This window comes from Peromyscus eremicus, chromosome 1 (genome assembly GCF_949786415.1).
Source record: "Peromyscus eremicus chromosome 1, PerEre_H2_v1, whole genome shotgun sequence".
Lineage (NCBI taxonomy): Eukaryota > Metazoa > Chordata > Mammalia > Rodentia > Cricetidae > Peromyscus > Peromyscus eremicus.
The window spans coordinates 28,516,511-28,542,421 of NC_081416.1; the positions used below are offsets into that span (position 1 = coordinate 28,516,511).

Genomic DNA, 25,911 nt, shown 5'->3' on the forward strand with positions numbered 1-25,911 from the left:
TGTGCTTCCTTGTTACTTCTATTTGTTTCAAGCCAACAAAAGTAGCTCTTGTGTAGAGGGAAGTTTCTCAGTCTTGCCTGGCCCCGTGGTCCCGCAGCTGCTTATACAATAATCATTCAGAGGCTTATATTAATTACAAACTGTATGGCCTATGGCTTCAGCTTCTTTCTCTTTCATCTTAAATCAACCCATTCCTGTTAATCTATATGTTGCTACGTGGCCGTGGCACTACTGGTCTGCTGGCATCTTGTTGCTCCTTGGGCAGCAGCTGGCATCTCTCCTGACTCTGCCCTTCTTCTTTCTGTATCTCTGCTTGGATGTCCCACTTGGCTGTAAGCTTTCTTGCCAAAGGCCAAAACAGCTTTATTCAATGGGAGCCACACATATTCACAGCATACAGAAAGACACCCTACAGCACTCTTACTTTCAATTGCTTAAACAGAATGCCATGTCTTATAATGTAGTGAGGTAATGGCATTCCATCACCTTTGCCAAATAGACTAACCTAGCCAGGGGTCTGGCCTCTACCAGCTTTGCAAATGTTGTTAATGCTACTTACAATGAGTGCTACTTGCAAATGAATAAACTACTGTAAATAGTTTCTGATTATCCATGCTGCAGAATGATGTTTGCTCTTCTTAAACTCAGAAGTTGAATCACTAACCTCCAAAGTAAGCATAATTAAGGTGAAGTGACGTTCCAATCATGGGTCTCTCTCTAAGAACACTCAGCTCTCTTCCTCACAAAAAGGAGGGGGAAATACAAGTTGAGAACTATCCAGGTCACCATAGGGTCAGTCTGTCTCATGATCACTGCAAGACATTCACCCACTTGCAGAAAGAGGGTGCCTTTAATTTTGCAAGTATTCTTCCATCATTCTTATTAGGTCTTGGTAAACTTCCCAGGGGGCATCCTGTCCAAGGTAAAAATCCAAATGATTGTAGTGTGGGATCTCCTTGTAGTAGATAAGATTGGTGACTTTAGGGAGCAGATTTTCAGTGTCCTTGGCATCTGCCACAACATCCTGTCCTCCACTCCATATTGCTGTCGGAACCCTCATCTTGGTGATGTTGTATACAGGAGGTGTAAGCTAAATGAAGTGAGGAGAGAAAGGAAGTGAGGCGGGGAGAGGGAGAACTGTATTATGGAAATAAATAAAACCATTGGATATTGAGCTAACTTTTCAAGTCCTAGTTTGTTGAACTTAATGATATATAAACATAAAAATATTGTGTTAGCCAGTTCTCCACTGCTGTGAAAAACTATCTTAGAATAACAACCAAATAAGAAAGGCACGCTCTTATAATTTCAGAGATCGTAGTACCTGGTTGTCTGTCTTGTGTGCTTTTAGGCCTGTAATGAGGTAGTGCATCATGGCGGAAGCATACAGCTGAGGAAAAAACCCACCACCATAGCTAGGAATCAAAGGAAGCATGTTAACGAAATAACATGATATGAAAATAAAGGGCAGCCATCACACTCCTGACTTGCACTTTGGGGCAGACAGGAAAGGGTCCTTGAGGAAGAGTGTTTCTCTAAAACAAAAGGGTTTCTCTTTCTCATAGAGCCTGACCAGACAGTGTGACCTTTTCAATAATTGCTGGACAGGATAAATGTCTGTCTCACGTGCAGAATTCTGGGCTCAGCAGCTTTTTTTGACACGTGTGCATCAGCAGGCTTTTCAGAAAACATTTATACCAACACATGAAAATGAACACTTGAAGTATGTTTGAAGAAATTGATCTGTACACAGAAATAGTGTGCTATAGGGCTAAATACCCAATAAGCTTTCCCTTACACATTCCCCTTTTTAATGACCCAGGTCACACCTTGGTCTAAATGACCAAGTATCTCAGTTGGTCCTTCTGTGGCCAAAAGACCCATCACAGTGACTCAGTAGCATCTCTATACAACTCTAAAACTAGACCAGAAGACTTTCTGGCACCTTGCTCCTTAGCTATGGAGAAAATGTGTCTTTTCCTTTGTCTTTAAAATGGTAAGAGCTGTGTGAGGTAAAGTCACGATAGGAGCATTGTTTTGGAAAGAGCCACTGAATGGAAATAGGAGTCTTTGAGCAAAATTGAGGGTGAGCTGTGAAGACAGAGGAGGGAGAATGATACTGTAGGAAGGCAGAGTTTCCCTTTATTTCCTTCCTTCCTTCCTTCCTTCCTTCCTTCCTTTCTTTCTTTCTTTCTTTCTTTCTTTCTTTCTTTCTTTCTTTCTTTCTTTCTTTCTTTCTTTCTTATTTACTTACTTTCTTCCTTCCTTTCTTCCTTTCTTTCTTTCTTCCTTTCTTCCTTCCTTCCTTCCTTCCTTCCTTTCTCTTTCTTTCTCTCTCTTTCTTTCTTTCTTTCTTTCTTTCTTTCTCATTTTCTTCCTCCCTTTCTTTCTTTCTTTCTTTCTTTCTTTCTTTCTTTCTTTCTTTCTTTCTTTCTTTCTTTAATTCACCTAAAAGGGACTTAGTTTCTGCTTCTTGCAAATGAATAACTGACTACTATGAATAGTTACTGACTGCTTTAAATAGTTTCTGATTATCCATGCTGTAGAATGAAATTTATACTCCTTAAATTCACAAGTGGAATCACTAACCTCCAATGTGAGCATAGTTAAGAATAAATGATGCTCCAAGCATGGGTCTCTCTTAACTCTACAGAATAGTTGGTCATACAAAATCTCTCTCTCTCTCTCTCTCTCTCTCTCTCTCTCTCTCTCTCTCTCTCCCTCTCCCTCTCCCTCTCCCTCTCCCTCTCCCCCTTCCCTCCCTCCTCCTCCTTCTTCCTCTTCTCCTCTCCTTCTCTCCTTTCCTCCCCCTTCCTTCATTTCCAGGAACATACCCCAAGGTCACATGGGCACACATTAGGAAGATAGCCATCTTCAAGCCAGAAAAATAATCCTTACTAGAGCCTAGCCTTGATGGCACCTTTGCCGTGGACATAATACTTCTAGTACTGAGGTAACAGGGACAAAGGTGAAGACCCGAAGGACTCATGAAAGATTTTTAATTTTAGCTCAATAGAATTCTGCTTGGGAAGATCATGACAAGGTGAATGTGCATCTCAAGTTCTCCTCAAGAAGTGATGCTCAGGCAGAGCTCACTGGTATAGTCAGGTTGAGGGTTACTTTCAGTTGGTGGGCTGGAGCCTGGGTGTTTGAGCTTGTAAACATTAAAAGTATATCACCCATCTCTCCTATTAGTGGAGGGTCTTGGAATGTGGTAAAGGAAAATTGGCAGTTCTTAGAAAGCAACATGGAAGACAGAGAAGAAAGTGAGCGTAGATTAGGACTGCCGAGTGTGCAAGGGGAAAGGGGTTCCACGTAGATTAGGACTGCCAAGTGTGCAAGGGGAAAGGGGTTCCAGAAAGCCTGGCCCAGTGTCCCACATGTAATGTGTAACTAGGAAGAGCAGGGAGCTGGCTTTTCCTGACTTGGTTTCCTTAAAAGCAGGAGACAAAGCATAAATATTTAGCTGCAAAGATAGAGGACAATGAAGACTGAAAAAACAATGCAGTGTGAAGGCATCAACAGACACAGGCAAGCTTTCAGAAACAAAGCCAGACCCAAAGTTCCTTAAGCTGGAATTCATTTACTCCAGTGAAATGATTACTCTGCTAAAAAGGCAGGCATTGGAGAAGATGGCAAATCAGAAGTGAATATTAAAATTCAGCTTTAAATAGTATCTGGTAACTTTTGCCAGGACTTTTTAGTTTATTTTTAAGTTGAGAGTGACAAAATTGTATGTATTCATTTAGAAATTATACTTCCTTAGCAATGAAGGACCACTACTGATTTATGTAAATTATGTAATTTATGGTGTCATTAGGTGTAGTTGTGACTGAAGGCCACTGCCTTTTAAATACACATAGTTCATCTTCTGTTTGAGTCTCCACCAAAAGTTTCAAGCAAAGTATCCTTATCTGAACCTCAGTCACCATATATGCATGAATTTTTATTTAATTTGTAAATTACAAAGATGAAGTTGATAGCTCTGATTCCACTTTCATCCAAGTCTCTGAGCTCATAAGGTACAACCAGCATCTAAAACACTCTCCCTAAAGAAACCCACAAACTTTTGGTGGAAGACAGAAGGCAGTCATCGACAGAGGAACATCGCAGCCTGACAGGATGTGTTTGATACCTGTCCCTGCACCCAAGCCAATGCACATTCAACTATAGCAGTTTGGGAAGACAACTAGATTTTTCAAAATATTGAAAATATGAATTCTCTGTTTACACTATTCTTTGCAATTTTGAAAAGCTGATGACAATGTCTTATGTTTTTATGTTTTATCTCTGTCTGTCATCAGGAAGTCAAATGATGTTTGGGTATCCCAACATAGTTGGAAAAAAGTAACAGTAACCAAACACCACATACTGTTTTTAGTGTAAGATATTCATTTTTATAGATGATGTCAAGAAATATCTTAATATTCCATTACCCATTAGATAGTAGTTCTCCCTAAAGATGGCAATTTTTGATTGATGTGTCTTAAATGATCCATAGATTGGGTTTTTAAAAGTAATAAAGGACATCCTTAGATTAGAGCAATGCCAATGTTATTAGGTGAAGCTCTGCTTTAGAAATGGGGTCATGCTTTCTAATTCTGTCTTTAAAACAGTGTTAGTGAAATATCGAGCATTCTTATTTGTTTGCTTATTTTTTCCTGTGAAGGAATGACTAGTGAAAAAAATAGAGAAATAAATTTTAGATCCAGAACTCCTTGGATCATATTCTAGTTATTTGGCAATTTACTTCCTTGAGCCTCTAGGGAAAGGAGGGTAACAAAGTTTACCTCAAGTGAACATTGTGGGGATTAGAAACAATGACTCCTCACATGGTAAAACCCAGAAAGCATCATGTGCTAGCAGCAATAAGCAATGCCTATCATAGCAAACAGGGAATAGTAAACACTTAAATACTTGAATGGAAGCTGTTCTCATAGGCTCACTGCAACAGCCACCGGCTATGATTAGACCTACCTGATGGAAATGCATCATGTTCTGGTCAGGACTGCCCCAGTCAAAAGCTTGGAGTTGACCAGAATTGACAGCCTAAGATAAAACAAGTAAAAAAAACACATTAAAATGACATAAGTAAACAGTGTACACTTAAAATTAATTTGCAAAAATGCACAAAGAAGGTTGGCAATACGTCCACTCCTTAGAACATTAATCAATAATGAAAATGGACAGTGCTTCACAGAACTGATATAACCTTTATAACAGCCCCCCATATCTTTTGAATGAAAATCTTCAGATAACAATGCTTTCAAATGTTACATAATACAATGAATTTCAGGAATTTATATCCGCATTTGTTTATAGAAGCTTTGGCCACACATTTCCAGCACTAAAAATAACTATGGCTGTTATTAAACAACTAGGCGGTTTACTATCCCCCAGCAAGTGCCCTTATGCTATCACGAATGCATTCCCTATTATTAAACGTTCCTGTCATCATTAGGAAAAAAATCAGCAAATACGAACTGCTTGCTGCTTCTGTGCAGGACCAAGTCACGTGTTGTGTTGTGCTGTAAGTAAGAACTGTGGGCTCAGTGCTGGAAACAGTGGCAGTGGCTATCCTTGGTATTTAGACTTCAACTATATGCGTAGAAGTATCCAGACATTTACAGTTATTGATCCTGTTATTTGCCACCTGTCACCCTTGTTGAGTTAAGGAGGCAGATACTCCAGATTTATATTAAGCACTTAATTATCCTCAGAATGCAGTGAGAATTTCTCTTCCCTTAAGCTTATAATTTGTGTTTTTATCCACTCATGGTTTTAATCCTTTTAGTTTAAATTCTTTACTTCCATAACATAATATATGTGATATTATGTATCATATATGATATACATTATGTATTTCATATATAATATTATGCAATGTATAAAATGTTTTGGAAGCAAGACGGTGTGTGTGTGTGTGTGTGTGTGTGTGTGTGTGTGTGTGTGTGTGTGAGAGAGAGAGAGAGAGAGAGAGAGAGAGAGAGAGGGAGAGAGAGAGAGAGAGAGAGAGAGAGAGAGAGAGAGAGAGAGAGAGATAATAAAATCCCATGCATTTTAAGCTGTGAGAGGCAACAGAGCACATTATTTAGAATCCGAAGTCTAGTGTCTAGTAAGACTGTTTTATATCCATGCTTGAGTGATGACTCAATCTGATATGAAGACAAGATATTTGAGATGTGTGAATAATGATAGTGTTCTTCTAAATGGACTGTAAGATTAAGTAGGAAGATGTGTATAAAGCAATCAGTACTTGGTAATGTGCATCAGGGCATATTTCACCAGGATCACTACAAATCAAGTATGTTTTGTTTGAAACCCTTGAGACAAGCTGTGCTCTTGATTTCAGAGTTTAAAAAATTTTATTTATTTTGGAATATTTGCATGGATTTTATATATTGAGCATGCCTAATCTGAAAATCCCCAATCTACCTTGTTCCAGATTCTAAAGCTTTTTGAGTATAAGTGCTGCAGTAGAGAAATCCAAGCAGTACTATAATTAAACAGCAGCACCCTTGCCTTAGCTGTCTGTGTATATTATGAACAAATGTTGTATCCCCATTGTTCCCTCATTTCTATTAAAAAAAGAGTTTAAATGTAAATGCATAAGGCATTGACTGTAACATTTGTAGAATGGGGTATAAGTGCTTTCACTGAAAAATTTCCATGTGAATCAGTGAGATGAAAGAAATAATATGGAGATCAGGAGCATGACAGGTTCTACCCATGTCCTCATCAGTAGCAGGTCCCACGCTTAGACCAGACTTTATTCATAGGAACACAAAGTATGTCTACCCAGAAGTGAGAAATCCAACCTTTCTAGAAACTGTTAGTGTTTTTCCTACTCTCTGCAACTGATTCTCATTTCCAGCTTACAGCAGGTTACAAGGTATCAGTATACATGTTAAGATGGAAATGACTCTCTCATTAACTCATTTTCTCTCATACACACATAGATGGGATTATGCTTATTTTGCTCAATTCTTTTAAATGGATGGGGCTGAAGTGACTGATCAGTAACAGGCAAAGTTACGCAAAAAAATTAATATGCATACATGCACAACTTGGCTCAGAAACTAGTAAAACTTAATTGAATTTTATTTATCTTTGAGCTTACTGGATATAGAATAATCTTATTAAACAAATTGTAACTGTGGGCAAACCCACAAACTGTTCATCTTTTTTAATCCCTCCCTAAAAATATCTTTGTTCATATTAAAGTGTTCTTTCTGCAGGCTGAAATGCTCCCTGGGCTAACTGGAAGACGAACAGGTCTTTCTGGAACAGGCTGTATCATTTTACATAAAGTTTTATCAAAGCTAATGATTTCTCAGAAGAGGAAATACAAGCCTTTCCCAAACAGGCTGAGGGAGGAACCTAAGAATGAGAATTCAGAATATGAGGGAAGCAGGCTCCCAGCCGAAGCACTGAAGACACGGGGAACAGATGGCAGCAAAGGAAATCAAAAGAAGGAATTGGCGTTGATCCTAGAAATATCACCATGATAGGCAGGTACCTGTACGCCCTGCATGGAGCTCTCTGGGAGTGCCCCTCAAGGATTTTGCAGACCTTTGCGTATGTCAGTCAGGGAGAGAGAACATGTACCTGTGCCCAGTGCAGCATGTTCTGAACAGATGTTCCTCCATGGTTTTGTGCCATATAAACATCCAAGCGACTCTGTAAAGAGATCATTTCTCATCTGGAGGCTACTCATAACACATGAAGAACACTTCAACTTTCTATTTATAATAACAACTACTATTTTTAAAGAAACGTATTTTGTATCTTTGTGAACATATTAACCAAAGAAGCCCATCTTTAAGAACATTCTCCTCCCACAGCTTTGTCTTCTGTCCCGGATAATGATTCCCTTCAGCCCACACAGGACATCTGACTGGTTGAATGCAGAAGACTATGTAACTCTTTTTTCTGGACTCACCTCACACAGTCGAGGGGTTAAAAACTTTAGTTACCCTCTCCCCTACTTGGTATATAAAAAAGGACATTAAGATAAAACTTTGAGGGTCTGAAGAGATGGCTCAGTGGTTAAGAGCAGTGACTGGTCTTGTGGAGGACCTGGGTTCCATTCCCAGCACCCACATGGCAGCTCACAACACTGTTTGTAATGCCAGTTCCGGGGGATCTGATGCCCTCTTTTGGCCTCTGCAAGCACAGCATGCACATGATATACAAACATACACATAAGACAAAAATAAATAAATCTGAAAAAATAAATTTAAGAAAAAGCTTAGGTCAAAAAACGTTGGAAATAGATCTACATGTTTCCATTCATTTCTAGATTAAAAAAAATCTTCTATGGGGCCTTTGAATGTTTATATATATATATATATATATATATATATATATATATATATATATATATATATATATACTGGATAAGATACTTTCTTTCACATTTTGAAGTTCATTTTTAAATATAAGAATTATTTTTCTGCAAATTGAGCATTAGAAACATTTTAACACTTTTCAAAATTACATTTAAGATCAATACAATACTACTGAAAAAAAAGTCAAAATCTCATGGATTGAGTTCAGAACATTTGCATTATTAGTAATAGTTATTGAAGTTCCATAAAAGCTGCAGTGGGCCTCTGGCTGTGCTTCACTAATGTAGCTCTTCTTCCAGATGTTATAATATCCCATAATCCAGTCCTTAACTGCCAGTCCAAAACAGATTTGGCCAAAGAGAGCCTCTATTGTCAAGTATATTGCTTTATTAAGTATTTTTTCAAACTCTTGGGCCAATTTGCTTAGCTCTGCCATTGTGACATATTTTCATCTACATGTCTTTCTTATATCTCCATGATGAGCCAGCACAGTTTTCCTGGAGAACTGAGTTGAGAATATGGAAAGGCAGTGTGGTTCAGGCATACTATTTGCATAAAACAAGCCTCTTGAGTCTTGAGCCTGGCCATCAGCCTTGTAATCCCAGATATTCAGAAGGCTGAGGCAGGAGTAACATGAATTCAAGGCTCATCTGGGCTGCATAGTGAGTTCAAGTCCAGCCTGGGCGACTTAGTGAGAACCTGTTATTTAAAACACAGAGGGGGACCAGGCTCTTGGCAGAAGTCTGTGAGACAGACGGAGTTGTCTTCACATCTTCAGTTGTGTGCCACCTCTGGTTTCAAACATTGTCCATGCCGAGCTGGAAATGAGCAACTTCTGATCTTTCTTTCCCTTCCTTGTCCCTCAAGTTATCTAGTTATACTTTGAAAGGAAAGGAGCCCAGTTGTGCTAGGACTGGAGGACAGGACCCCAATAACCACCCCTCTCACACCCTTGAATACTAAGTTTGTAGCTGTCACTGAAAAGCCAAAGCCCTCTGTCACTTTCAACTAGGGGTGATTCACAAGACAAGCATTTCCAAATCACCCATGGATATGGAAAATTTATTAAAAACAAATACAAAATATAGATTCTAGAACCACTCTCTGAGATTCCACTTCAGGGGGTCTGAAATAGCCATAATTGTAATGAAAATAAAGAGATTTTTAATGTTGGGATTTTAGCCACAGTAATAACTAGAAGCTCTGTCAGCAAAGCCATTTTCTCAAAGTTTTTTTTTTATAGGTGACAGTCAGCTTTCAACCCTGGTTGGAACCAGGAAAATACTAATTACATCCCAAAGGACAAAAAGGATGTCACCTAATATACTTTCCATAAAATCCAACATCACCTCTCACTCCTTATACAACAAAATCATTGGCTTCCAGGAAGTGATTACTTAGACCTACCATGTTTAAGTTTGGGCGATCAAATCCACTTAGAGAAAACATAACCTTGCTGCATACAGCCTGGAATATCTTCTGGTTGCACACTTTGGTGGCAATGAAATGTTCAAGCAATGAGTGAGTGGAGAACATTTTGTTACCAAACAACACCTGTAAGATGGGTGTAAAGCATCATTAAATGTCATATACAGAGATGTCAACAGTGGAGAACACTAGGCAAGGACTGGACAGCTAACAGTACTGATCCTGGGTGAAATCATGGAGCTGGTGAAATTCTGTTTCCTAACTCTACCAATGCTTTTCATGAGTATCTCTCATTGGGATGTTTTGGGCACGTTCCCTTAAAGAATAGCCTACACAGGAATTGGTAAAACTTTGAAAAAAGCATTTCTATGTGGTTCTAGATTTTCTTTATTATAATTTGAGAAGAATTTAGTTTCTGTTTGTCTAAATTTTTGTATCTGTACAATGGTGAAACTGGCATCTCCAAAGCAGAATCGCTGTGAAGGTGATAGGTCACATCTGAAGAACGCCTAATGAAGTTCCTAGAACCTTATAAACAGCTTCAGAACAATAACTATTATCCTAAGTGGTGAATGAAACAGGCAATAAGCCTTTCCTGCCACATCCCTTTAATGGTCTTCTAGAAACAAAAGCCACACCCTAAGCAGTAAATCTCTACTGATGAAATTTCAGGCAAGGCTGCAAGTATGCTGAATGCACTCCGTGATTTCTAGAAACCTATCACATCACGACACAAGAGAATATAGAATCTCTGTCTATCAGTCAGATCTGGCTTTTATTTTGTCACAGTGAATTTCACATTATTAGGATAAGTTATGAGGGTGGTGAAAAGATCAATTTGAGTTCTTAAAAGTTTTAGAAACAACCATTTAATGTGAAAATTGGCACAAAGTTCTTCTGAAATCTTTTATTTACTGACTATTGCAGGAACAACAGCAAAATAATAATAACGGGCATTTATTTTTTATTGCAATAATGCACTATCAGTTCTTATACTTTCTTGGGTAGACTGGAGCCAGTAAATTCCCACACAGCATAACTTACTTCAATTCTGAGTTTGTAAAGTTTTTGTATTACAGTAGTGAGAGGAATCCCTTTTTAATAAAACATTTACTAGTCTACAAAACTTCGGTAAAATACTTAAGACACCATGGCCTAATTAATATACCTTTTACATCAAAGAGAAAGAAGACAGAGAGAAGGAGGAAGGAAAGAGAAGCAGAAGGGAGGAAGGAGGAGGAGGAAGAAGGGAAAGAAAGGGAAGGGGAGAATAACCTTCAATTACACTAGTTCAAGTTTCTCAGCTCTTTAGGTCAGAAGGCAGTAATAGGCCATTGCAGAAGTCATCATATTCATTCTATCCTGCTCTTCATTTTGTCACAATTACTATGCAATCCTAGTAATGACTCAATTACCAAAATGTAACCCTGTGTAATTGTCCCCATCATAACTTAATAATTGTGGCAACATGTATTCATAGTGTGAATTTATGTTTAAAAAGAATATTGACACATACTCAGTGTTCTAAGTGTGAAAACCTAAATTTTCACACAAATAAGTAATTTAACTAAGAAATCAATATCTAATCTGAATAACTGAATGTTTTTATTTTCTGTTTATCAATGCCTTTTCGATCCATATATGGGAAAAATGTACATGACATAAAACAATCAGTAAATTCATGTAGTCAGTCACAAAAAATATGTGAAGGGGCCGGGCGTTGGTGGTGCACGCCTTTAATCCCAGCACTCGGGAGGCAGAGCCAGGCGGATCTCTGTGAGTTTGAGGCCAGCCTGGGCTACCAAGTGAGTCCCAGGAAAGGCGAAAAACTACACAGAGAAACCCTGTCTCGAAAAAAACAAACAAAAAAAAATGTGAAGGAAGAGGTCATATTATCACATGGGCTCTTGTTCTCTGTTGTGATAGTCATGTTCCCCAAATGCAGGAAGAGATAGCACGATAATCTTGTATTTTATTTCACCTCTGTGGCCATTACTATGCATTTACTTAAGGACAGATAATTACCCCTTCATCCTGACCTAAAGCAGATCATAGTATAGTATAGTATAGTATAGTATAGTATAGTATAGTATAGTACAGTATGGTATACTACAGTATAGTATAGTACAGTACAGCATAGTATAGTACAGTATGGTACAGTATGGTATAGTACAGTATAGTATAGTACAGTACAGAATAGTACAGTACAGTATAGTATAGTATAGTACAGTACAACATAGTACAGCATAGTAGAGTACAGTATAGTATAGTATAGTACAGTACAATATAGTACAGCATAGTAGAGTAGAGTACAGTATAGTATAGTACAGTACAGCATAGTATAGTACAGTACAGCATAGTATAGTACAGTGCAGTACAGTTAGTATAGTATAGTACAGTATAGTACAGCATAGTATAGTACAGTACAGTATAGTATAGTACAGTGCAGTATAGTATAGTACAGTACAGCATAGTATAGTACAGTGCAGTACAGTTAGTATAGTATGGTACAGTACAGTATAGTACAGCATAGTATAGTACAGTACAGTATAGTATAGTACAGTGCAGTATAGTATAGTACAGTACAGCATAGTATAGTACAGCACAGTATAGTATAGTACAGTACAGTATAGTACAGCACAGAACAATATAGTACAGTACAGTATAGTATAATATTGCAGGAAGTCAAGCTCCTGTTTACAGACCAGACACACTACTGTGCAGATGTAATTCCAGCTTGATCCTGGAGAGGGCATATTTGTCACATAATAATCGGCACAGAAGTTCCTCTAAAAATCTTAGCTTTTTGTGAGAATTAAGCCATTTTTATGTTTTTGAAAAAATGGCACCATGCCATATTGTGGCTGTGGGCAAAACAGACATAATGTTTATGCATATCATCTCAATGACTATTGCAGCTTCACAGATCCTACCCACTGTATAAATGCCAGCACATGGCTTGCAAAACAGAACAATGGTTGGATTATTTCTCCAATGAATTGTCTACACATCTGGGGATCCATATGTACGTATCTGTGAGTATTCAGGCCTGACTTTTCCTGGCTGACATTGAAAATGTTATGAAACTAGATTTGGTAGAGTTTGCCTGTGATCCCTGAACCTAGGAAGCTGAGGCAGGAAGATTGCCACAGTCAGATGCCTGATTTGTATACCAAGTTTCAAGCTAGACAGGCCCAAACATGACACCACTGCTATCAAAACAGTAATTACATATAAGTGAATTGTCATCTTCTTTAAGTTGTCCAGTGAGAATAAGACTGAGGTGCTGGCTCTAGTACCCATTTGCAGGATTATTTGAGAAAGGTTTCTCAGTTTATCTAAGTCTCAAGCTTTTATTTTAAGAAATGAGGCCAATGAGCAGAACCGAGAAAGCAAAATGAAAAATCGAGACTCAGTGTAAACTGCAGATTCAAATGAAAGTAGAGAGACAAGAATACAAAGAAATAAGTGCCCAGAGGTAGAATGGGATGTGGAAGAGAGCAGCAGTAAACAAATGCCAAGTGCTGTACATTGAAAACTAAAATAAGCTTGATTAATATATTAATTCTGTTAAGCAATATTTGTTGAGCATGTTATTGGCCAGGGATGATGCTTACACATATTTTCTCATGAATTTCCCAGGATGGTAAATTCTACCCACTCTATAAATGTGAGAAGCACAGTTTATGATGAATGAATAGCTTACCCTCAGCCACAAAGGATAGGAGGCAGGTGCACATTGTGAGCCTAATTCTATGTGACTCAAATCCTTATACTTGTCCTTAAGTGGACTGAACTAAATTTAAGATGCCAGTGCCCCCAGACATCAGAAAGCTTTCTAGAGAACACAATGCCCACATTCCCAAGAGGTGGGGTGGGTGGTTTTTTGGTCATGTGGTGGCTTATGGATGCTTGTTGTTGTTTTAGGGGGTTGGTTACAAATTGTTATTGGTCATGGTCAGAAAAAAATGAACAAAGGAGATTAGATTTAGGGATCTCTTTCTGAGAGAAAAGGTGGAGGGTATAGTATAAAAATTATGAGAAAAAAGGGTGGATTGTTAAGTCTACTTTTGAACAATCACTAGTCTCAAGTATTTTACATTGATATGGATTTTTGTATATTGATACAAATTTAAGGTATTTTTGTTAGAACATACTGTATATATTTCTACTCTTGTTTAAGGTATTATACCTATGCAACTCATTTAACAATATAATGCAAATTTCTAGTCCTTGAAAGTTATTATTACAAACTATTTAGGATAATAAAGAAATACAGGTTAGTAATTAGTCACATATAACAATCGAACTTGTAGTCATGTTAGGTATGTTTTTCAGGGTCAAACAGAAGTATATTTTAGATAGATAGATAGTCTTCAAACACTTCAAACATCTACAGAATGGACATTTAAAATGTTTGGTTAACATGGGGCTTTTCATGACAATGAGACATGTACGCTCCTTGCAGCACCAATTCACTTCAGAGAAGATGATGGGCATTGAAAAAACTGCATGTGGAATTTGCTTTCAATGTGGCAAAACTAGCCATTTGGTCAAGAAACTGCTCTTGTCTTGACTGCTGACAGTCAGGACACAAAGGAAAATGAGTGTCAAACTTTTCCAAGATAAGGTGGGATAGTCCTTCAAAATTCCTGCTTCATAGAAAAGTCTGCCAGGCATTCTGCAGGACACACAGAAAAGTGACTGCTGAGCTTTTTGCCAAAATAAGGTGGGACAGTCCTTCAAAATTCTTGCTTCACAGAAAAGTCTGTCAGATATTGTAGGACTGTAGGCTGAAGATGAATGCTCCATTGTTGCAGAGGAACCTTGGGGTGACTGTCCAAGCAACCAAATTTCATTGCCATTTCTATAGTTTTGGAATTTGTTTGCTCCACACTTCCTTTTAGTCAAGTAATATTATATCCCTTGGGGTAGTTGATAGAGTTGAAGACTAGATAGTTATAGTTTTCCTTAATTATGATAAAAGGTAAATTAAATCTGAAACTTTGGACTCACAAAGATAAATAATGGAGTATTTTCTCTAAATTTACCAACCATTAATGGACTGGATATTGTAAATGTAAGCCTTACTTGGTAATTGTTCTTATTGTATATACTTTTACTATGTTAGAGCTCAAATCCTTCCCTTTTTGTTTAGACAAAAGGGAGCAATGTTGTGGAATAATCTTTTTGTACACTGTGTAAAGATATTTCACTCTGATTGGTTTAATAAAAAGCTGAACAGCCAACAGTTAGGCAAGATTTCCAGGTATAGAGACTATAGGGAAGAAGAAGGTCAGAGACACCAGGATGAAGAACAAGAATTATAAAATAAAGGTAACTGAGCCACAAAAAAGAACATAGATTAAAAGATATGGGTTAAGTTGCTGGGTGGCGGTGGCACACCCTATAATCCCAGCACTCAGGAGGCATAGACAGGCAGATCTCTGTGTGTTCAAGGTTAGCCTGGTCTATAGAGCAAGATCCAGGTCAGGAACCAAAACTACACAGAGAAACCCTGTCTCAAAAAAACAAGAAAAAAGAAAAAGAAAAAAAATACGGGTTAAGTTATAAGAGCTAGTTAGAAAAAGCTAAGCTATTGCCCAAGCTTTCATAATTAATAATAAATCTCCATGTCTTGATTTGGGAGCTGGCTGGTAGGACAGAGAAAGACTCACCACAGCAATCCCAAGAACGAATACTGACAATGAAAAGTCACTACATGGAACATTCGCCAGACAGATCATTTGGGTGATACAACTAAAAACCTCTTTGAATTTTTAAAAATTGGAAATCTTGGGCAGGAGAGGTGGCTCAGTGGTCATGAGCACTTACTGCTCTTGCAGAGGACCTGAGCTTGTTTCTCAGCACTCACAACAGAAATTCAAAGATCAATTGTCATTAACTGCAAGCAACTAGATGCCAACATTGATATTCTAGAAAAAAAATGAGTGAGTTCATTGATGTGTATGCCTACCCAATACTGAATAATAAATAGAAACCTGAACAGGTCAATAACAGCTAACATTAAGGAATTGATAAGGAATGGTCTCTCATCAAAGAAAAGCTCATGACCAGTGGTTTCATTGGTGAGTTCTACCAAGCATTTACAGAAGAGCTTATAGCAAAATTTCTAAAATTATTCAAACTGAAAAGGAAGAAGGTCTTCCAGTTTCATTCTGTGGAGCCAATATTATCTTGATACCCAAACCAGACAAGGAAATAACAAAACCAAAAAATTACAGATAAATATTCCCAATGAGCAGATGGAAATATCCTTAATATAGAACATAGTAAACCAAATGCAACACATTGAAAAGTTAATTTATCCCAATCAAATGGAATTTGATCAAAAAGATTCAAGGGTGGTTCAAAATATGCAAATAAAAATCATGATATAATTGATCAACAGAATGAAAGACAAAAACAAAAATAGCAACAAAAAAGCAAATATATTAGTGGTCTGGTCAGGTGTCTCAGCAGGTGAGGGCACTTGTTGCTCAAGCTTGGTGACCTGAATTTGATCCCTGGAACACATGTCATATTGGAAGAAGAGAACTCTACGGAGTTGTCCACAAACCAACCCACATGCAGTTTATGTCACACATGCCCCTCCAATAATAAATTACAAAATCTTCAATAGATGCACTAAATTTTTTGATAAGCTTGATCATCCTCTCACTATAAAAACTATAAGCAATTGTTTTGATGTGTTCTTGGGGTCTGTTTGCCAATATTTTATTGAGTATTTTTGTATCAATGTTCATGAGGGAAATTGGTCTGTAGTTCTCTTTCTTTGTTGCATCTTTGGCTTGGGAATCAGGGTAATTGTAGCCTCATAGAAGGAGTTTGGTAACATTCCTTCTGTTTCTATTGTGTGGAACAATTTAAAGAGTATTGGTATTATCTCTTCTTTGAAAATCTGGTAGAATTCTGCATTAAAACCATCTGGTCCTGGGCTTTTTTTGGTTGGGAGACTTTTAATGACTGTTTCTATTTCCTTAGGGGTTATTGGTTATTGAAACAGAGTGAGAGAACAAGGAAAAAGATACCATGATAAATGAAGACCCCATGGGAATAAGAAGAAGCAGAGTGCTAGAGAGGTCCCCAGAAATCCACAAAGATACCTCCACTATAGACTACTGGCAATGGTCAAGAGAGTGCCTGAGCTGACCTACTCTGGTGATTGGATGGCCGAACACTCTAACTGTCATGATAGAACTCTTATCCAGTGACCGGTGGAAGCAGATGCAGAGATCCACGGCCAAACCCCAGGTGAAGCTCCAGGAATACAATAGACGAGAGAGAAGAGTGATTGTATGAGCAAGAGATAACAAGACCATGATTGGAAAAAGCACAGAGACAAATAGCCAAACTAGCAGAAACACATGAACTGTGAATCATTATCTGAGGAGCCTTCATGGATCTGGACCAGGCCCTCTGGATAAGTGAGACAGTTGATTAGCTTGAACTGTTTAGGAGGCCCCCAGGCACTGAGACCAGGGACCTGTCCTTGGTGCATGAGCTGGCTTTTTGGAATGTAGGGCCTATGCTGAGACACTTTGCTCAGCCTTGGTGCAGGGAGGAAGGGACTGGACCTGCCTCAATGGAATCTACCAGGCCGGGCTGACTCCCCAGGGGAGACCTTGCCTTGGAGGAAGTGGGAATGGGGGATGGATTGGGGAGAAAACCTGGGGGTTGGGAGGAGGGAGGACAGGGGAATCCGTGGCTGATATGTAAAATTAAATTAATTATAAAATAAAAATATTTATAAAAATATATAAACAAATTAGTATGAGAGAGATATATCTCAAACATAATCAAATATATACATAATAATCCCACAGCTAGTATCATCACAAATGGGGAAAGCTGCAAGCTCTCTAGGATCTGAAACAAGACAAAGTTGTCACACTCATCACAATACATAAACCAGGAGTGAAAGTCCTCACCAGAGCAATAAGGCAGAACAAAGAAACAAAGGGCATTGCCTACCTACTTACTATCTATCTTTATTTATTGAGTAAGGTCTTTGATACATATATCAACTAGAACTCAAATTCATTATGTAGCCAAGGTTGGCCTTCAATTCACCATCCCCCTGCCTCAGACTCCTGACTTTTGGGGGTTATAGTTATATACCACTACACCTGACCTTGCCTACCATTTTGAAAGAAGAAATTCAACTTTTCACTATATGCATGTGGTATGATCATACATAGAGAAATTCCCAAAGACTACCCCAAAACTACTAGAAGTAATAAATGAATTCAACAAAGTTGTAGGATATAAAATCAGTATGTGGATATCAGTAGCATTTTTACATACCAACAGAAAATTATCCAAGAAGGAAATAAAGAAAGCACCCCCATTTAGGATAACTATAAAAAAACATATTTTGGAATAAATTCATCAGCAGCAAAACTTTCTACAACAAGAACCTTAAAATGGACGAAAGCAATCAAAGAGAATATAAAAACTAGACATGCCGTGTGCACATACTGAAAGACCCTGTCAAAAATAGTTGAAATGCAATTCCTATCAAAATAACTGTCCTACCTTCATAGAATAAGAAACACATCCTAAAATTCATATGGACACCTGAACAGGTAGAACAATATTGAGCAAAAAGAACGAAGTTGGAGATGCACTACCTGATTTAGTGATGTAACACAAAGCTGGATTGATAGAAATGTCATGGCACTGATATGAAAACAAACACACACAGGCCAATGGAACAGAGTGGAGAGACCAGAAACAAGGCCACATGTGACAGCCAAACAGGCTACAAACCCACACTGGGAGAGCTGCAGCCTCCTCAACAAGTCCTGCTGCAAAGACTGGATGTGCGCGTGCAGAAAACTGAAGGTAGTCCTGTTCCTGTACAGAAAAGTAAACTAAAAATGAACAAAGTTCACCGAACCTGAAATTCTCAGAAGAAAATGTAAGAAAAGTGGTTTGGGATATTGAGTTATCAAGAAATTTTTCATAAATAAGATCTCTGTATCATTGAAACAAAAGCAAAAGTGGTCAAATAGGATCTCGTAAAACTGGGAAGCTTCAGAACAGCAAAGGAAACAATGAATGGACACATGTCCATTACACATCAGATGCAAATTATACATGTGATGGGGTTGATGTTCAAAATACGTAAGGGCCTCAGGAGCACAAAAATCTGATTAGAAATGGGAGATAGAATTAAATAGATGTTTCTCAAAGGAAGATGCATAAGCAATCTTGAAGTGTATGGAGAAGAAATGCTCAGCCATCACCAGGGAAACACAACAAAGCCATGGTGTGTTACTACACTCCAGTTAGAGAACCTTTCATCAAAAGTACTCCAGAAACAGGTATTTAAGATGTTGGGGAAAGGAACTGAATTTGGAACAGGAATAGGATTCCTCAGAAATATCAAGTAGAGTCTCACTTTAGCTGTGTTTGGGAGGTGATGCTGAGGGATAGATGTTCTGTAGTTAGAGATCATGGCACTAGATCAGAAGGCATCAGGACTAGTTCCCTGAGCATGCTAAGATACCACACCATCAGCAAATCTGTATGGAACCTTTGATCACATTTTACATCACCAAATGGTTTTAAAAATGCCACACATCTTCTCTTGTTATCTGTGCAAACAGGGAGACTTCCAGTTCCTCCTGCTTTAAACCCAAAGATTTCACATACCTTGACAGCTTTCCTGGAAAGGGTGGTTAATTTTTTCATGGGACTTCTAGTGTATTTTACTGTGACCACTGGAGCGAGTGCAAAAAATAACTTAATCTTTTTAGCCAGTTCTGGATTTGTCGAGAATGCTATGAACGCTGCAGGGAAAGAAGACATTAGCTCACACAAATTTCCAATTATCTTTTCATCACAAATCACTCTAATGGTAGCTATACTGAAAACAAAACAAAATGAAATAGTGAGTACTATTTATGGGGAGGAATTTTTAAATTTCTCAAGGGTAGCATGGGCTCTTTCTGCGGAGTGCAAGTGTGCTTGTATGGAGAGTGTTGAAGAGGAGGGTCAGTCACATTCTGTGGCGCATGTATATTAAACTCCAGAGACCACACTAGCTTGACCTTGGTGCACTATAAAACCAAGCTGTCATCTTGGCTTCTAACTCATTAACTGTGAACGTTACCTCCTTTGTATCAACCTCAGTTTCTTCAATAAATAAACGAGGCTGGCAGAATCTTCAGATAATGACTGTTACATGTATATATGAGATTATGTAGGCATGTTAATATAAGTATATAGTTTAATGTACATGGAACTATATATGTATATGTAAATGCCTACATAATAAGTTTCATATAAACTATTATATAGAAAAAATATAAAAATGAATCTTAAAGTGTTACTTGGTATTTTTACTATTTGGAAAATATTTCTAAATTTAATAATCTAATCAATCTGAATAATGTAGTCTCAATTATGCATTTTTTCAACAAGGGAGAACAGTGAGAGGCCCAAGGTTGATGTGGCTTTATCATCACGCTCTCCAGCTTAACTCATTGCCTCCCTAGCAAGAAAAGCCACACAGATTATAGCATATAATCAGTTTCATAATTCTATGCTTTTGCTTTAGTGTCATTCTCTAGACTGTGAGAGATTCAAGTGAAAAATGGGCTCCTGTTTGTCTTTGTTTCCTCAGAATATAACCTGAGGTCTTATTGTTTCCCAAGAGCAAAAATTAAATCCTCTCAACCTCCAAATTCAGTGTTGGGGATATATTTCTCATGGTCATCCTTGCTTTATTTTCTTTTAAGAAACTACCTAGAGGAAATGGTTTCTCAAAGTCCCAAAACTAGAGACTATAGAGAAAACCAAACCATCAGAAAGAAAAGAACAAACAAACAACCTGACCCCTCCCACAAACACAGAAGAAAATCTTTCACATTGTCTGATTGCATCTGCCCCAAACACACCTATAGTGGTACCCTGTGAGTGGCCCACATAGAAGAGTTCCTTCTGTCCACTTTTCTCCAAGATTAGATTTATTGTGGCTGGAAGATCATATTTAGCCATCTCATCCAAACTGCCAAAGAGAAGGAATTAGAAAACAAGTGGTTCTTAGACCAGCAGTATTTGCAAGTATTCCTTGTAGACCTAGATACTCAGCTTTGGACATGAGAGGAGACTGAGAACAGTGTGTGTCTGGACAAATTTTCAGGTTGCTGTCTTCACATCTTTGCTGCAATGGGACCACTGTCAGGAAACTTGAATAAAAAGGGTCTGATTTGAAAGTCTACTAATAATTTTTCTATGGAGCTGTCATAGTCCATTCATCCCTGAGAAGATTTAGGAAATGTCAAATGACTTCCATAAAGAATGCAGGAATGAGGCCGTGGAACCAGCTTAAGTGATCTCAGTGGCATGGTTCTTAGCTCCCCAGGAAGCGCAAGCCTTGTCCCTGTGACTAATATGTCAGGCTCCAGGAACAACTAGCTGCTACTAAGCCGAGTTTTGATAAGGACAAGCACACACTCGCTCCTCCTGCCATGCCCACGTCGGTCACATCAGGAAGGAAATGGGGCATTAGAAACAAGCAGTGATGCAGTAATTGGAGTGTTTATTTTGAGATGGAAGAAAGCCTGAGTGGTGGAGGAAATTCCTGGCTCATTCTAGTAGATTCCGTTGGGTGTGTTGGGACAGAGAAGGGGTAACCAAGAAGAATTTATGCTTGTAAGTGAGTAAACACTTCATTCACGAACAGGCTTCTCTTACCTGAAGGCCCAATATTGAGGTGACTCAGGGGACAATCTCACGTGTTTTCTAGACCAGGTGTTTCCTCTGCTGTTCCCCAACCACACATCATAACCACTATCAGCCAGAAGAAAAGCCAAGCTGTTGTTGGGCAAGTTGCAAATCCAGTTGCTGGCAGATGCAACTAATCCATGCTGCAGATACACAGCTGCCTTCGGAGCTGAAAAACAGACAACCACAGTTGCTTGCTCGACTCACTCAGCCTGCTTGCAAGCTCTGCTTCCTGATTGCTTCACACATAAACAAGGTTAAGAGATGAAATTTTGTGTCAGGAAAGCCTAGGGTCCAGTCTTTTAGGGACTCTTGGATATGTAACTAAGTCCTACTTTCCTCATGTATAAGGTGAACACTATATATAATGTATGATGTCACCTAGGTGTTTGTTAGCGCCAACTTCCGGCCTCCACAGGACCAGGCACACGTAGTGCATGGGCATAAATGCAGGCAGAATGTTCATATACAAAAATAAAATAAATCTAATCAGAAGAAGCATCTTCTTGAAACTTCTAGGTGTTCCTGAAATAATTCAAATGATAAAGTTGCCAGGTGTTCAGCAAACATTCAACAAATGACAACTTTCTTATCATTGAAAGCAGCAAAGTGTTTCTCCCAAATGGATCGTTATTGTTTCCTACACACAGCAGAGAGCTGGAAAGGCTCTTTGATGACGTGAGAGGACAGGGTGAGTAGGATCAAACTTGTTTAAAAGAATTAAAATCACACTGCTTTGCATGGGGATGGGATTATACATTAGTTAGTCTCAATTGCCATGTATGATAATGGAAGATATTATGCCCAAACCTGGATTTGGATATCATTAAAGCTAAGAAAAGTTTTCAGGTTACACAGATTTTGCAGGAAAACTGATAGATCTTGGCAACTGACTGCATTTAGGATGCCAGTGAGATGACTACATCAAGGATGATTCCTGGGTTTCTAAACTCTAGAGCTACTATTGGGAAGAGAACACATTTCCTTTTACTTACATATGTAGTTGGAGAGACAAAGACGTGGAGAAAGAGAAAGACCAAATAAACAGTATATATAAAAATGGCAAAATGTTTTTAAAAGTTGTGCAAATTAAGTGGAGGTGGGGGTGACTTTCCTTCTCTGATAGAAAGAAATACAACCTACTGCGGAGAGGAAGCTTCCCTACTGCTACCAAGACACCTAGGTATTTCTTTTTCAGGCATTTTGATTTCAAAGCAAAGTAAATCATACTTGTTCTCCTTGAACATCCTTTGCCATGAGGAATCCGGTAAGTTCCAAGGATATAACCATCCTCTGTTACAACATCATACTTTTCGTAAGGATAGCCCCAGTAAGAAATAAGTTGACTCTGAAAGGGAGGAAGGAAAATACATACCCGTAATTCAGCTTGCTTTTTGTGTAGACATTGCAATATAGTCCTTCAACTCTCAATCTACTTTCACCAACCTATGTGTCAGGCAACAGCATAGAGCAGGAAAAATTATAACAACTTGTGAAACATTTCAGGAAGGGACTGAACGCAAAAGGGTAACATAAGGATGGAGTGACTCGACATTCAGCATCTTCAGGATGCTAAATATGCTGTGGGCTTAGTGTTACTAACCCCGGTAGTTCATTCTTAAGATGTTTTGGGGACAAGAAATATAAATAGTTGCCTAATGAGGGAGACAACAGGAGATTGGGAGGTATCTTGTGTCTAATGATAAGTGAGTTCCTACCAATTTGGTTCCAAAGAGATAAAAAAGGGAAGTGGTTATTAGGACCCAGGAAGGAAAAGAGAAGGACCACATCAAGGAAGATGGTGGCCAAGGTAATTTTGCAAGATAGTGCAAGGGCAATTGAAAATAAAAACAAGAAGCCCAACACTTCATCTCACTCCTCTCTCTCTTTCTACTCCCTTGCTCAAGATTTCCCTTGGCTAACTGGATGTAAAGATTACATTTGGGGGACCTTTAGACCTAGCCTTTATAGGCCAACCTTTATGTAGAATGAAAAGTATAAAGGAACACAAAATGGGTTATAAGGGCCAGAAACTACTCTATCCAGCCATACACAGAGACAGAAATGAGTGTTATGGGGTAGACGTTTGCTCTACTTCATCAATCCTTTTAAGAGGTCTTTGCAGTAGAACTGTTAACATTTTAGAATTGAGAAAAGTGAAGATCAGAAAAATTGGTGTTTTATCCAAGAAAATATGTTAGGAAGAGAGAACTGTTCGATTAATGAGACAGTAGGTTTAGCTGCAAAGTCTCTATCTTCATCACAAGGTTCCAAGTACTGTGAGGCACACAGTACATGCTTAAGTTATGCTATTTCGTGTGATATACTGTGTACCCTAATAAATTCTTTGGACTTAAAGGTACATAAACCAACCTTGGCTTATTGAATTCCAAAAGAATAAAACCATGAAGGTGGCATACACAAAGCCCCAGAAAGAATTCAAGGGTATGGGACAAGGGATCATCAAAATAAATCCTGAACCTCCTCTTCAGGAAGCCACCACAAAAAAAAAAACCTAAACAAACAAAACAAAAAACAAAACAAAAAAACCCACCAGGATTGTTGCTTCAATGTGGGTCAGAGCTTTCAGTTCTAGGAAAGCTAGTTTTGGTGAACACTAAAACCAAAAGTCCCGATTTAGTCATTAGAGAAACTCGTGATACACAAATTATACCTAAAACAGTGAGAAATTAGTAATTTCTTATCTTAGTGTTATTTTGTTTTTGTTTTCTCAATGAATGACTTACAATGTTCATATTGGCTTCTGGATTTGTGATGCTCCCTTGCTTATAGCCATATATGGGTCCAGGAAGAAGCAAACACCATGCTGCTGCTAAAAGCCACCACATTTTGGAGTCTGCCTGGGAAAAAAAATTATTAATGCATTTGTCATCAAGGAGAAATATTGCAAAAGGAAAATTGGTGCAATTTTTTTTATAGCACTGATGAGGAGGAGAGCAGAGACATAAACTTCTAGGCTATGTTTTAACAGACAATACATTGTGTTATTAAGGATTCATTTCAAGAACATCCTTAAATGGTGACCTTAAAATTAAAAAGGAGGATTGAGGAGGAAAAGAATGGGAAGGAAGGAAAAAACTATAAGGAAACCACTCAAGGAGGTAACTGGATAAGAGAAATGATGGATAATTGCACAAAATATGTTGCTCACAGAACATTAGCTATTTCTAGGAATTACATAAACTGTTTTTTTTATGGAGTCTTGTGACTTGCATCTCTACCACTGAGTTCTAATTCGGGACCCATAAGATTACATCCCCCTCCCCCCATTTTCCTTAACATATCAGTAAGCCTTGACAAAATCAATAAGGAGATGTTTGTCAATGGCTTTCACACATTTAAAACATTTTAATCTTTCACTCAGTAATTTTATTTACAAAATTAGAACTAAAAAAAAGATAAGGTATATATGTACGATGCATTAAATATTCTATATGTTGTATCTAATATAGTATAATTATATAAAATACAAGATTAATAAAATCAATTATTAATGAAAAAGAAGCAAATTATTCAACCATAAAATATAATGTTTAAAAGTCAATTTAAAGTGGGTTGAAGACCTTACTGTAAGTTCTGAAACTTTGAAACCGCTAGAAGGAAACACTTCAAGATAAAGGAGTTGGCAAGAAATTTCCAAAAAAAAAAAAAAAAAGCTTCAATTTCCAGCAAGTATTGAGAAATGAGTTTACAGGAAGTTAAAACTCTTCTAAACAGCCAAGGAAATAGAGGAGGATAGTTACAGAATGGGAGGAAATCTCTGTCAGCTTTACACCCAACAAGGGATTAGCATCCAGAGTACACAAAGAACTCAGAAAGTAAACAGCAACCTCTCCCAAATAATTCAATAAATGAACAAATGAACTGATCAGAAAATTCTCCAGAAGAAGCCAGTATACACATGAAAAAATGCTGAATATCCTTAGCTATTAAGGAAGCAAAAGTCAGAACTACACGTAGATTCCACGCTACCTGAGCCCAAACGCTATCACCGACCAAACAAGTGACAGCGAAGCTGGTGAGGATTCGGGGACAGGGAACTCGGTGGGCAATCCATTAGTGTAGCCACCATGAGATTCATGTGGAGATTCCTTAAAAAACCAAGCTTGACAGCCTGAGTCCCATCCCTGGGGTCACTCACAGGAGTGGAGGTGGAGGTTGCCTACAGGACCACAGGCCATTTATAAGCAGCAGCACCACCAAAGATGGCTCTCCCTGGCAGCCATTAACCACCTGTACTTTGAGATGTGTGGAACTTCTTGATCTTGTATACTGACTCCTGAGCTGCTTGTGATCCTCTCCTTCACACCTGTACATCTCCCCCAACAAGTCCCTTGTCCATGGCCTCTTGAGC

The 25,911-nt window shown here is 38.3% G+C and overlaps 1 protein-coding gene across 3 annotated transcripts; it reads right to left on the reverse strand.

Moving 5' to 3' along the window:
• Positions 1-674: 674 nt before the first annotated feature.
• On the reverse strand, positions 675-24,385 carry LOC131896548 (lipase member K). 3 transcript variants are annotated; one of them, XM_059247273.1, is made up of 9 exons: positions 24,284-24,385; positions 22,770-22,884; positions 21,507-21,609; positions 20,708-20,817; positions 19,461-19,597; positions 9,759-9,905; positions 7,609-7,680; positions 4,978-5,049; positions 675-1,090 (listed from the first exon to the last, which is right to left on the reverse strand). In XM_059247273.1, exons 1-9 carry the CDS (start codon positions 24,383-24,385, stop codon positions 851-853), a joined length of 1,098 nt encoding a protein of 365 aa, XP_059103256.1. In that variant the 3' UTR covers positions 675-850. The 3 variants fall into 3 exon arrangements, with proteins under 3 accessions (XP_059103256.1, XP_059103248.1, XP_059103239.1); XM_059247265.1 differs by having other exon boundaries at positions 21,507-21,705; positions 22,767-22,884; XM_059247256.1 differs by having other exon boundaries at positions 21,507-21,705; positions 22,767-22,926.
• Between the last annotated feature and the right edge of the window lie 1,526 nt (positions 24,386-25,911).

What these genes read in the sequence shown, in the direction of transcription:
- LOC131896548 (XM_059247256.1), bottom strand. Translation starts at nt 24,385, where the DNA reads ATGTGGTGGCTTTTAGCAGCAGCATGGTGTTTGCTTCTTCCTGGACCC. An exon ending in AGGATGTTCAAGGAGAACAA is followed by an intron (nt 21,706 to 22,766) that starts GTATGATTTACT and finishes TCTGTTTTTCAG; the next exon opens with CTCCGAAGGCAGCTGTGTAT. An exon ending in ACATGCTGCACTGGGCACAG is followed by an intron (nt 5,050 to 7,608) that starts GTACATGTTCTC and finishes GTTTTATCTTAG; the next exon opens with GCTGTCAATTCTGGTCAACT.